Source organism: Colletes latitarsis, chromosome 9 (genome assembly GCF_051014445.1).
Source record: "Colletes latitarsis isolate SP2378_abdomen chromosome 9, iyColLati1, whole genome shotgun sequence".
Taxonomy (NCBI): domain Eukaryota; kingdom Metazoa; phylum Arthropoda; class Insecta; order Hymenoptera; family Colletidae; genus Colletes; species Colletes latitarsis.
This window is the reverse complement of record NC_135142.1, coordinates 32,059,929-32,072,246: the sequence shown is the minus strand read 5'-3', so window position 1 is coordinate 32,072,246 and position 12,318 is coordinate 32,059,929. Positions and strand designations below refer to the sequence as shown.

Below are 12,318 nucleotides of genomic sequence, written 5' to 3'. Positions count from 1 at the left end.
AAAGTACTGATCGGCGGCTATCGGTGCCGAGTATTTTTTCAACGAAAAGCGAACGTATTTCGTAGCGAATTATCGGCCACGATTAAACCGCGATCGTGAATTTCGATTAACGTTTCATCGAGCCCGATATCTTAAGGAACAATAATCTCTGGAAGCAAAGATCATTGGAAATATTTAGATTATCGATGAATCTTCTACTACGATCGAATAAAAGCGGCGGTTCGATTACCAAAGAACCATTGCGTTTTTACGGAGAAACGTGTATTGTTTGCGTGAAAATCGGCGCGTACCAATCGTGACGATGTTCTCGTTGTATCTAATCGGCGAACGATTCGCCCACCTCTACGGCGAGTCTGTCCCCCGAAAAAAAAGAATCTCAGCCACGGTTAAACAATGACGACGCATCGACGCGTAACGTCGTCGCAGACACGACACCGGGACGTTATCGGGTTTATCGAAATTTCTTTCGTTACGCATCGTCGATACACCGACTGGTAAACAGCAGACGAACGTTGTGTTTGCCCGCGAACGAACGCTGATAGAGACTGCATCATCCATTCGCGAATGATCCTCCGCGTTTCGCGACGCGAGTGCTCCTGCTGCGTTCGCCAAAGTCGACCAGCGTCGATTTTCGGATCCTTTCGCGACGCCAAGGACTCCCCTCAGACCCACTGTGACTGCATCGAACCTGGCTGAGCTGGAAAAAGGTAACAAGAAACCCCGATCCGTCGCGCTGTGGCCCGTTTACTTTGCTAAGAAGACATTTATGTCAGTGTTTTGTCAACTGACTGCGAACGCGCGGTAGATCCAGCGTCAAGGATGAACACGACGGTGCATTACGCGATGGTGGCGTTCTGGGAGAAGTCGGGGTGCAAGATAGTGGCGGATTATCCTGCCAAGAAGGACCCAGCCTACAGGGCGATCGCGCTGAGCACGGTGGACAGTCTGAAGCCGCTGGAGAACGACAAGATCAGCCTCGATCGGGGCAAGTAAGCGTGTATACTTTAATTGTGGCTTGGAAACTTACAGTCCACTTATTTAAAGTGGGCTTTCGATCTCGAGAAACGTCGCTTTAAAGTTTTGTTAACGTCGAAGCTGAATTTAAGTTCTATCCGGAGAAATTCTCTTTAGCGAAACTAACGATCGCGATACCTGAACTCCATTTATGGTAATTCTCATCGGTCCATCTCGATTCACAATCTCTGTTTTCGTGGAATATTTCTACACCCTTCTGCTATGTAATTTACCTAAAATTATTCCGCCACTTGAAAGCGCAAAGCGTAATTTTATTTCATTGTTAGAAATCTGATGAGACATATTCGTCTAATGCTCCTTTCCACCAGGTACACGGTGCACGTGCTGATCGGTGAACTTCATTACGCCTGTCTGACGTATAAGCCGGAGTGTCCGTCGTCGGCGGCCAATCTGGAGTCCTGCGTCCACGTATTTCTGGAAAAATTGAGAAGCGTGTACAGGGAGCTGCCCATTATGGCCGACCTCTCGACAGACCTAACGAATCTCGCCGTCATCGACCTCTCGAAGCCTCTGAAGAAGATAGTCGTACGTTCGACCCTTTAATCTGGAATTGTTGACCTAATCGTGACCGTGAACGAGACCACGGCGACGCACGATTAATCCTAAACTATCGCAATTAATATCGCTCTATTTCTGCCCCCGATACAATAATATCTTTCTTTAAGAATAGTACAACCAAGTTTTATTCGAATAAAGCAATTTATTAATTCCACTCTGGTTTTCATGAATCGTTCCCATTGGACCGCAATGCGGTACTCCAGGTTTCTCGCTCAGGTTAAACTATCTAGAATTAAATTAGACATATTTTTTACCTACAAATATTAACCGCGATCGCAAAGACACGCGGAGAACAGGAAGACCGTTTAGAGCCAATAGAGCACACGAGAGAGTTGAATCGTTAAACGAGCACAATTTCAGGAGGAGTACAATCGACAAGAGTCGAACATAATCCCAAGGTTGGAGGGGGAATTGGCGGAGATTCGACAGGCGTTGATGGACGGAGTTCTGAAACTGATGGACAGGGGCGAGAGGCTGGACGAGCTGGTTCGAAAGACTCAGAGCTTGCAAATCATGGTAATCGTACGAATATCACTTTCAGCCTCGCAAATTACAGTAAATCGACTCCAACCCGTTCATTTTCTTATCGTTCTGCTCGATAACAGCGCGTCGTGGCCACGATTCCGTAATTGAATCGCGGGCAGAAAAGAATTTTCATTCAATAACCGCGGGTGCGCGGCGCGTTCAGGTCTCGCAAATACGACCCCATCTAGTAGAAATCGGTTATTTCCCAAAGGGTAGCGCGGCCGTGATTACACTCGTTTTATTTACTAACGCTGAACAGATACCGCGCCCGTTAATTATACCAATATCGAGCAACGATTAACGGGTCACGACCCACTAAATGCACAGACGCAGCTCGACTTGGTCTGCTTTATCGGAAGCCTCAAATTCTGCGAACGAATTTTGTAAGCATACAACTCCGCAATAAACTCGCGTCGACGCGGTGTTTGATCTTTCAGATCAGTACGTTCAAAAATAAAAATAAAACTTTCGATATTTGATTTTTATGGGGTGTTAGAAAAATGTTTCTCTGTCTTTTCAATAATATATCACTGAACGCCATGTTTCAAGGGCGCAACACACAGGTCCTTAAACTGGAAAAGAAAGAAATTAAATACTCGTATAACTTGCAATAAAAATTAAGAAATTCCGCGATGGTCGTCAAATCGACGTTCGATTATCGTTCTCCAGTTAGTGTATCCATCGCGGCGAAATATTCAGCTGTACTTATTTTGCGCAGTCACGAAAGGACTTTCACGTGATGAGGACGTCCAAGAAGAAGAAGAGTATAATGGCGGTTATGGCTGCTGGAGCCTTGATGTTCCTCTCCACGACGCTCTTTGTCTTCCTGCTCTACATAGGGATTCTATGATCGCGGTTTAAAATCTACGCTGCCCGAGAAATGTACGAGCAAATAAATTATTTATTGTCTTTTTCGTTGGGTTGCTTATTTAACTGAAAGTTGAAAGAGAAATGGAAAATTCGAGTGTCGCTGCGATACGACGTTTACGTTTTAATATCGTTAAATGGTGTAATTTTATGTCACGTGAAGGCTGACCTTAGATTGTTTGACAAAAAAATCGCAGCAACGTTCATGCAACGACGATAGCCTCGAAAAAGCTCGACTGACGGTCGCGCGATATGTAGAGTGGAAAAGTCTTTAGCGATGGCGTCCATGTTGAGGTACACGACGGATCCTATCGATCTACAGGAGGAAATCAAACGCTTGGACGATCACGCGGAATCGATCAGGCGCGTGAAATTCATCGCCGCCAAGAAAATACAGGTTAATCACCGTATTTAATAATAGCATCGTATTTTTCGGTTTTGCAGAACAATATCTTTCCAACGGTTAAGCGAAAGATAATCTCGCGCTCGATAACGGAACGATCCTGAACGAGTTATCGTTCTCGGCCAAACGCCGTGCGAGTCTCACTAATAATAAAGCCTCGAGTGTCGTAACGGGAGAGCTGGACGTCGAGATATCGATTATTTAAGGTCAAGATCGCGACACACAATACCGTGCACGATCCATCGAGTTACTGTCGTATCGCCCAGTCATGCACTTTACTCTCCCCCCTTAAACCATTACCCAAAAAAGTATTTTCAACCGAACGTACAATTTCGTATTCGACGATCGAATTTTGTTGGATGCGTTAAATTCTCGAGTCTTACGATTAGTTTCACGTTCCAGGCACGGGTCCGTGGTTTCCTCGTTCGAAAACATTTGCGGCTGTTGCACGAAAGCGCGATCACCATCCAACGGCATTGGCGCGGTTATTGTGTCAGGATTTTCGCCGATCGATACCTGGTTGAGCGTGTTCATCAAATGTGGCAGGATTATTACGATCGAATGGCGACGAGGATCCAGACGATCTGGCGCGGTTACTGGACCAGGAAAACGGTACTCGATATACCGAAGATGCGTCGATGGTTGGACACCGTTTATGCGAAAAATTACGAGACCGTGGAAGACATGAAGAAGTTGGTACTCGCGAGAAACCTCAACGACGATTTCGTGTATCGTTCTTTGCCTTTCAGGTTCAGGCAAAACGAAATCGAGTACGCTGAAAGAGTCGTGGAACGCGAATCGATGCAGTGGATATTATTCATGCTGTTCAAGGTACATTTTTTAAATTATTAATACACAACGAAGAGTATAACTGTACCAATAGCTCTCGTGGGTATTGTCACGGTTATGCTCATAGTATGGATTATCAAAGAAATTTCGAGCGTCGTTATCGCAGCTTCACCATCTGCTGAGAACGAAGCAACGACCAGGCGTGATCACCAGGATCGACAGGACTCGTTTCACTTTCATCGAAGAGATGTTCAAGTGTTTCGAATTCAGACGTTACGAGGGTAGGAAAATCACCTCTTGCGGCGACTGTCAAATAGATCCTAAGCCGTCGTTGGTCTTCCGCGGGACCTACTACGAGAGATGCGAAAGAGAGATCCGAGAGCTCGAGAGAAGCTTGAAAGCTGGTCTAGTGCCAATATTTAGAAGTACGATGCAATTTGCCTTTATAACTAATCCCAAACAACGATCGTGAATACCTCGTTAAACGTTCCTGAAAGAACCTGACCAGTGTGAAATATTTAGGTTACCCTTACGACAAACAGGAGAAGACGTCGCGCAAGTTGAACCAAGCGTACCTAGAAGCTTCGTTGCACAGCCGATTCGAAGAAACTCGGTCGGTTCCAGCAACGAGGGGTCAAGGTATCTGCCATCCACGAAAGAAACCAGACTTGCAAAATTACTGCTCCGAAACGAACAAACTCTACGACGAAATAAAGAGGATGGACTGTCACTTGAATCGGCTTTGCGTCAAGTGTCCGATTCACGACCCTCCACCAAACATGCCCGCACTCTAAACGACTTCCAAAATGAAGGTATACTATACTAGAATTTTTTAAATGTAATGAAACTTACACCATAAAACGAGAATGCAGAATTGTCGTCCAAAAGTTAGAATACTAGAAATTTAGACTTACAAAATACTGTTAAAGCAAAGCAAAATACTTCCAAAGTTAACCCAGGCCTACTGAAAAGTTATAGTAAGGATTAAACATAGATTCTTCGATCAAGGAACACCGTACAACCCAAAGACGTATTCGAAAACGGTCAACTTTACTAATACGTGTAAATACAAATAAAATATTAACTAATTCGACTACTAGCTACAAACAGTTCTACTAAACGGTGTCAGGTACGCACTTGATCACGCCTCGCACGCAAGAGGAACGTCTATAGATCGCGACATGTAGATTGGTTTCTGACTGAAGTCAGGACTGGCGCCCTTCTCGATCCTCTTTTGCAGTTCCAGAGACTCCTTCTTGATGTCCATGCAGTGGAACTGGTAGCTCTTCGATTTGGTTTCGGTGGCGGTACAACGGGGCGGGCAAGCGATAACCGGTCGCGTGGTGAAGCATATCAAGCCGTCGACTTTTTCCACTATCGTCCTGTGAATGGCTGAGCAACGCTTATTGTCGTCCTTTCGTTGCTTCTGATGGTATCCCCACGTTTCAACTTCCTCGTCGATTCTTCCGGCATCGACGTCGGTGATCACGTTGGACCGGACCGTTTTGTCCTGGGCCATGCACTCGAACGTTCTAGCCTTTTGCGCCATCTCCAGGGCCTCGTCCTCGCACTCGTCCTTGGTGAGCGCGTACGTGGCGACAAACTCCTCCGGTTTCCTCAAGATGCAGTTCTTCGGGCCCAGGAAGTCGTTCGTGGCGTCGCCGTCGAAGTTTCCGCAGAGACCGCGCACGGAGTCGCGGTAAACCTCGGATGACTGTTAATCGATCGAGATAATACTCTGATAAAACACTCTGTTCAGCGAGAACTGGCCAGAAAATACGAAGAAACGCCCACCGGATGACTACTTACCTTGAGTAGAATACGTTTTCCATCGAATCCAAGCTTGAAGGAGTAATGGTCGGACACAAGACCGATGGAGTCATCCGTGAATCTGAATATCTCGAAGAGGACCCTGTCGCCCTGTATCTCCTGGTGGCTCTTGTCCTTGGAGATCTCGATCTCCCGCCCGTTCAGCTTGACCCTGAGGTGGGATCCTCTCGCCAGGAGTACGATCTCTCGTTCATCGAGCAGAACCTTGACTTCTTTGTCTCCGTCGTCGGTGCCGCGGCTAAGGATGCTCACGCTGGTGTCCTCGGTGATGCCAAGTTTCTCGTCGGGCCTGGCGGGGTCCATTTTCGGGTAGGTGGTCATCACAACGTGCCAGCACTTGCCCAGTCTCAGAGGGTACTCTTTGCGGTCGAAGGTCTCTGCTCGCGTTCTGTCAAGCACACAGGTTGCTGGAAAACGAAAATTTTTAGTTAGAGGAATCAGAGTCCTCCGTGAAAGGCTTCGTCGAGATACTTACGTTCGAGGTTATCGTGGGCCAGCATCTCTTGCATGTCACCGTTGGCCATCACAAGATCGTCAGAAGCGATTCCAAGCGGAAGTAGGCTAACATCGTCGAACCATACGTCCATGTCTGGAGTGTGCACAACCATGTCGACGGTGTTCAGGTCCGTCGAGAGCTTGGCTTTGATATCGATCTTCTTTTTGTCCGCGTTCTTGGGTTTCGTGCTGCCCGTGCGCACGTCCAAGACTGTGCTGTCGTCAATAGCGTCTACGACTGCGTTGGCCATCTCCAAAAGATCGTCCGACGGAATGTCCAGGGTGATCTCCACTTGGTTCAACAACGTAGCAAGACCTGCTGCCTCCTGACAGGTTCGGAGGATCTTGTTACCCTGTTGCATTTGTTTCTTGCATTCCTTGACTACGAGAGAGTTCTCGACCATCTCCTTCATCTGATGGGTCTGGGTAAGCTTTCCTTTCACGTTGATCTGTTTGTTCTCGGAGCAGGTCGTTCCGTAACGGATGGCCACGTCGAACTTCTGCTTGGGCGTGATGTTAACGGCCTTCTCGTACATCGGGAGGATGTTGTCGCTCGTCTCGGTTTGCGAAGACGCGCAGACCTCGTACTTGCCCTCAAGTGCGGGCATGTTGAAGTTCCAGTAGAAGAGGTTTCGTTGCTTGTTGTCGATGTTGCTCTTGGACCAGGCGACGGTGATGGCGTTGGTCAACTTGAGCTCGCCTGGCAGCTGCAGTTCCACATCCAATACTCCGGACGTCGCCGACTTGATACCCTTGGTCACCTCCTTTAGGAATTGTTTCCTGCGGGACTTGCTGTTCCCTTTCTTGTCGATCGGTTCCACGGCCATCGCGATCGGCGTCCACAGCCGACTGTCCACGGTTTCAGGTTGAACGTCCATCGCGTCGATCGTCACAGTCAGCAACATTGGTTCCTTTACAGGGTGTTCCAGGTCCATGGTCAGATCGATCTTGCGAAGATTGTCGTCGATCGTGCTCCACGGATACATCAACGTAGTGTATGCGCTCTCCATGGACCAGTCGTCGGACCACAGCTTGTTGTTGGACTTTTCAGCCTCCACGTTCAATCGACACGCTTTCATCTCCTCGGTAAGAATCGGCAGAGATTTGATCATGGTCTCGCCGCTCTGCACCACGTGGGTATTCGTGTCCTTGAGCAGAGGACGTTGATGCAGAATGTCGTGACTCGAAGTGTAGGGAACGACGCTGTACTGCACCAGTCGTGCCTTCTCCTCGCCCTCCAGCAGCCGAATCCTCAGTTGCACGCTGTTCGGTGCACCCATCAACGCGAGCTCGACGGGCGCGTACATCTGGAAGTTGACGTCGACGCCGGAGATGAAGTGTCCGTGATCGAACGGAGTCACGAAACCGATTCTTCCTTGAACCTTGGTCGAGTGAACCATGCGCATCGCCGATTCTATGCCGATTCTCGGTCCCTGTACTACTCTGTTGTTTCCGGTGGCTTTGTACAACGTTGGCACGTTCAAGGTGTGCACGAAAGGAAGACCGGTGTCCGTGGGGAAGCTCAGAACCACGTCGTAGGACATAAACTTGTTCGCGTTTATGTATCGGCCATCTATCATGCTCCTGAAGTAGGCATCTATCACTGGAAACGTTGGGAATTATATCGAGAATGTTTAGCAAATCAACGATGAATCGTATTCCTGTTACTTACATACGGTGAGAGTGTTTAGCTCGTTCTTGTCGAATGGCCAGAAATAGGAGCTGTACTTGGAGTTCCACAGTATGTTTCCTTCCATCTTCTTAGGCTCTTCCGGTACGATATTCAGTTCCTCGGCAATCTTTTTCGTCCAGGATCTCTCGGAGGATTGTTTCTTTTGGTCCTTGAAGAGCATATCGATGAGAGGCTTCACGGTGGACATCATCGCCATGAACTGGTTGGGCGGTGTTTTGAAATCGCCAAAGGACGAGAACGATCCGTAGTACATAGATTGAGGGATCACACTGTCGTCGCTGCCGATGTACTTGAAGATCGTACGGTGCATCAGGTTGTCCAGGACAGCGTCGTTTACGAAGCTGTGGGACAATTGGTAGCCGTAGGTCTCGGTATTGAGCAGGTTGATGACAGCTTGAGCTTTTCGAGCCATGTCCTCCGAGCCAGGGATCTTCAGATTCGCCATACTCTGGATGCTGGACTTGACGGCCGAGTTTACCTGTTTGCTGGTGTCGAAGTTCGTGAAGCCCGCTATTCGTTGCAACATGCTCAACGGAGGGTTCGTCTTCATCAGAAGGAAGATGGCCATGCAACGGATTTCGTGGGGCTCCTTGGTGTTCAGGTAGATCTTGTAGAGGATCCGACGCGTAAGTATAGGATGGATTTCGATGAGCTTGCTCAGAGACGAGACGATCAACGTTCTCTGGAAGACGGTGACCGGTTCCTTTCCTTCGAGGTAAGGCTCGAACACGGAGAGGATCTTGGGGTGCCCGATGCTGCCCAATGCCAGGATGTACGTCTGTATCCGTGTGCTGTCGCGGTCCTTGGCAGCCTTCTTCAACTCGTTGGCAAAGAACGGTATGTACTCGTCGACGACTGTCTTGTCGTGCTTGGGCGTCATACGACCGAAAGTGTGTACTGGATAGCGATTGTGGATGGTCTTGTTGTTGACTTGCGAGAGACGAACCAACTCGGAGAAGGCCAGAATCGACGTGGTGTTCAGGAACTCCTCTTTCATCACTTTCGGGTTGGTGACCAAGTGCTACCCGGAACAAAATCAACGAATACACGAATCGTTCGGAGATTTCTGATGCTCGAAATCGTGAAGATACTTACGAAGAACGCCTTGACGTACTCGGCGGTGGGCGCGCGTGCAGTTTTCGGGATCCGCGAGACGATGTCGGCAGCCTCGAGGCCCGTGACGTCTCCCTTCTCGATCCAGTGCTTGATGGCCAGCAGAGCTGGTCCTGTGCCAGCCTGGGTGACGGCGTCCCTCAACACGGCCCAGGCGTTCTGCTTGATCGCTTGGCTCTTGTCGTTCGATTTCAGCTGGTTGGGCGAGATGAACACGTCGTTCGCGATCAACATCAGCTTGTTCCTGCCCATCATGCGAATCAGGTCGTTCAAAAGCGTGAACTTCTCGAGAGTCCCCTGGCTGGGGATGTTGCTAGCATCTTCGACCTCGTTGGCGATCTGGTAGATCAGCTCCTTGGCGAGCTTTTCTATATCGATGTTTTTGGACTTGTCGATGAACTTGCCCTTGTAACCGATGAAGTTGGGCAATAGAGGGATCTGGGGTGGATCCTCCAGCGTGGGCTTCGGCTGCCAGAATTGTTCCTCGCTGCTGGAGATCGAGCCGCTGTTGTCGGAGCTGGCGCTGTCGGAGGTCTGCATGTTGGAGTTCAGAGCTTCCGTTTGCTTGGCGTTTCTACGATCCTCCATGTCGGAGAACGGATCGGCGTAGACGTAGACGAGGTTGCCGGTGGACTCGGGGTTCGACGGCCCGGACAACTGAGACCTCACTCTGTTTATGTTCGCCAGGGTCAGGTTCATCACGCTGACGACCACGCCGTTCTGGTTGTCGTAGAACCGGGGACTGACAAGGATCCGGCTGGACGTTACCGACGATTGGATCGTGAAACGCTTCAAGTTCCCGGAAACTACGATTCTGCTCGTGGAGGATTTCTGTGGGGACCAAAGTTGGATTTCAAGACACAGAGCAGGACAGAACCAAATTGAACGGCATTAGCGTAGACGTAAAAAATATCAGCTGGTAGATAGAACTGGCTTTGCTTGTGGAGAAAATGAGAAAGAGATATCGGATAATCGGTGGAGGAGTTTATACAGAGTGAGACACGAACTAGTCCGATTAGTCACAATTTGTTTACGTCCAAATGCAAGGCCTAAGATTTAATGTTTTTTTCTTGTCTTGTTATTGAAAACAATCAAGATAGTCATAAAAACGTCGATATTGTTTGTCTTTGTTGTTTTAATCGCAAAGTAAGGCAAAACATAGAATCGCTGCGATATCGTAATAGGAAAACTCGCTCGTCCGTTTCCAGGCTTACAATTAGCAGTAATATCTCCGAATAATTTCAAATATCGTGGCAATCGATCATCGTCTACAATACTATGAAATTAAAAATACCTAGTTTCAATTAAAAATATAACGGTGACCTTAATTTTCTTTAGCGAAAATCAATTTCTTTTTAAATTTAAACTTCAATTTCTTGTCGGTTAAATACCGATTAACTTGAATTTTGTCAAATCATCGAAAGGGGAATGAAAGAGTCATGGGGATTGGTTCGTGCCTCAACCTGGTATTAACGGAGGGGTCTATCGAGCGCTTGTGAGAGAGACAAGAGCGCAGCCCTATGGTGGCAGGCAAAAAGTGGACATTTTCTAGCGGGAATTACGACTCACCGAAAGGAATTCTCCATTGAGATTGGAGCCAGGTTCCCAATCGTTTTGCCCGGAGATGCCAAAGTGGTAGCCCATCCTCTGGTCGCACTTGCTGAAGTTCTTCGTCTTCATGATGTCGATGTGCATCCCGTTGCCTTTCAGATCCGGCATCGGGACCAACTCGGGCTGCAGATCGATCATGTTCTCCGACAGGGGCGTGATGTCGTAGAGGACCTCGCATTTACCAGTGACGGTGTCCTCCATGGCACGAAACATACCGAATGGTTCCTCGTCGGTGGGTATCTGGATGTCGCGCTTCTTGATGACGTTCTCGCCCTGGGTGTCCACCTGGAGCTGGCTGACGATGCTCTTCAGGATGTTCAGCTCCCAGGTGGGAACGTCGCGACCCACGATCAGGTCTTTGACCATCCCATGGCCGACCTTGATCAAGAATGGCTGACCGGAAATCGGCAGCTCGCGCAGGTCGAGCATTTGGTCGGAGATCTCAGAGTGCCAGCTGCCAGGCAGGCTCTTGTGGATGCGAGCGTACTGGCAGTTGGACACTTTTGCGACCAACGTGTCACTGTCTCTGACCTGGATCGTTAGCTGAGCTTTCAACAGGATACCTGCGGCCTGGTCCGAGAGCTTCTCCAGACCGGTGAGCGTTCGACTTCGCACCAGGTAGGTGTATTCGTTGCCGATCTTCCAGCCATGCTCGAAATCGGCTGAAACTGTTCCCGCTGTGGATCGAGAAAAATTTAGTTACCGATAAGCTTCGAGCTTCCGTCTTGTTTTCAAAAGTGATTTAGAGCGTGGAGAGTTTCGTTCGATGGTGTCTTGTAACTCTCTACTTTCACTTACCTAGTATTAGCAATGTCAAAGGTAGCCACATCTTGAAAGACGTAGAATTCGAGAAAGTGACGGTGCGCCTCTAAGAGTCTGCAGCATATATACCGATATCGTGCCTCGTCAGCAAACTGTAACTCCGATACTGTTCCCTTGAACTTGATCCGCTGCCAATACGTGCCACTATCTTTATCAATCCTGCGCTTTGTCGCACGGTTTCTTGATATCTGACGATGAGGTCAAGCTCGATCTTCTCGCAATTTCGAATCGATACGATCGCATCGTGTTTCGCCAAGTCGAATGCAGCATCTTCCTTGAGAAGTATGATTTCGAGAACGTTGGTGAAAAATCCTATGTCCAACTCCCTTGTTTCTTTTATATTCTTTCAGTTTACAAAATATAATAACATACTCCTAACATATTTATTTCTAATTGGCATAATTTGAAGTCTTGTAAAAAATAGATAATGAAATTTCCAACCAATAACGTGGTACTCGAGCAAATTGATCAACAATTGTTTTACATTCGTGTAATAATATTATATTAGCTTGTACCAACCTATTTGCATAATGTCTGAAAATTTGTCGAAAGGGACCCGTACTATTGGAAGTTTTAA

The 12,318-nt window shown here is 48.0% G+C and overlaps 3 protein-coding genes across 4 annotated transcripts; 2 read left to right on the top strand and 1 right to left on the bottom strand.

Annotated features, from left to right (window-relative positions):
- Positions 1-369: 369 nt before the first annotated feature.
- On the top strand, positions 370-3,029 carry LOC143345335 (uncharacterized). 2 transcript variants are annotated; one of them, XM_076772346.1, is made up of 5 exons: positions 370-707; positions 774-989; positions 1,344-1,560; positions 1,954-2,109; positions 2,837-3,029. In XM_076772346.1, exons 2-5 carry the CDS (start codon positions 820-822, stop codon positions 2,966-2,968), a joined length of 675 nt encoding a protein of 224 aa, XP_076628461.1. In that variant the 5' UTR covers positions 370-707; positions 774-819; the 3' UTR covers positions 2,969-3,029. The 2 variants fall into 2 exon arrangements, with proteins under 2 accessions (XP_076628461.1, XP_076628462.1); XM_076772347.1 differs by having other exon boundaries at positions 580-707; positions 806-989.
- Positions 3,030-3,262: 233 nt separating this feature from the next.
- On the top strand, positions 3,263-4,839 carry LOC143345706 (uncharacterized). The gene is made up of 3 exons (XM_076773078.1): positions 3,263-3,392; positions 3,579-4,219; positions 4,344-4,839. The coding sequence occupies exons 1-3, from the start codon at positions 3,263-3,265 to the stop codon at positions 4,647-4,649; spliced, it is 1,077 nt and encodes a 358-aa protein (XP_076629193.1). The 3' UTR covers positions 4,650-4,839.
- Positions 4,840-5,208: 369 nt separating this feature from the next.
- Vgn (vitellogenin) lies at positions 5,209-11,871 on the bottom strand. Its single transcript, XM_076772342.1, has 7 exons — positions 11,718-11,871; positions 10,878-11,596; positions 9,291-10,139; positions 8,175-9,216; positions 6,483-8,105; positions 5,987-6,414; positions 5,209-5,891 (listed from the first exon to the last, which is right to left on the bottom strand). Exons 1-7 carry the CDS (start codon positions 11,746-11,748, stop codon positions 5,319-5,321), a joined length of 5,265 nt encoding a protein of 1,754 aa, XP_076628457.1. The 5' UTR covers positions 11,749-11,871; the 3' UTR covers positions 5,209-5,318.
- Between the last annotated feature and the right edge of the window lie 447 nt (positions 11,872-12,318).

Coding starts and splice junctions, on each gene's coding strand:
- LOC143345335 (XM_076772346.1), top strand. CDS start 820: ATGAACACGACGGTGCATTACGCGATGGTGGCGTTCTGGGAGAAGTCG. Junction 990..1,343: donor ATCAGCCTCGATCGGGGCAA/GTAAGCGTGTAT, acceptor CCTTTCCACCAG/GTACACGGTGCACGTGCTGA. Junction 1,561..1,953: donor AGCCTCTGAAGAAGATAGTC/GTACGTTCGACC, acceptor GCACAATTTCAG/GAGGAGTACAATCGACAAGA.
- LOC143345706 (XM_076773078.1), top strand. CDS start 3,263: ATGGCGTCCATGTTGAGGTACACGACGGATCCTATCGATCTACAGGAG. Junction 3,393..3,578: donor GAAAATACAGGTTAATCACC/GTATTTAATAAT, acceptor CTGGACGTCGAG/ATATCGATTATTTAAGGTCA. Junction 4,220..4,343: donor TATTATTCATGCTGTTCAAG/GTACATTTTTTA, acceptor TCGTTATCGCAG/CTTCACCATCTGCTGAGAAC.
- Vgn (XM_076772342.1), bottom strand. CDS start 11,748: ATGTGGCTACCTTTGACATTGCTAATACTAG. Junction 10,140..10,877: donor TCAATGGAGAATTCCTTTCG/GTGAGTCGTAAT, acceptor TGGTCCCCACAG/AAATCCTCCACGAGCAGAAT. Junction 5,892..5,986: donor GAAAACGTATTCTACTCAAG/GTAAGTAGTCAT, acceptor ATCGATTAACAG/TCATCCGAGGTTTACCGCGA.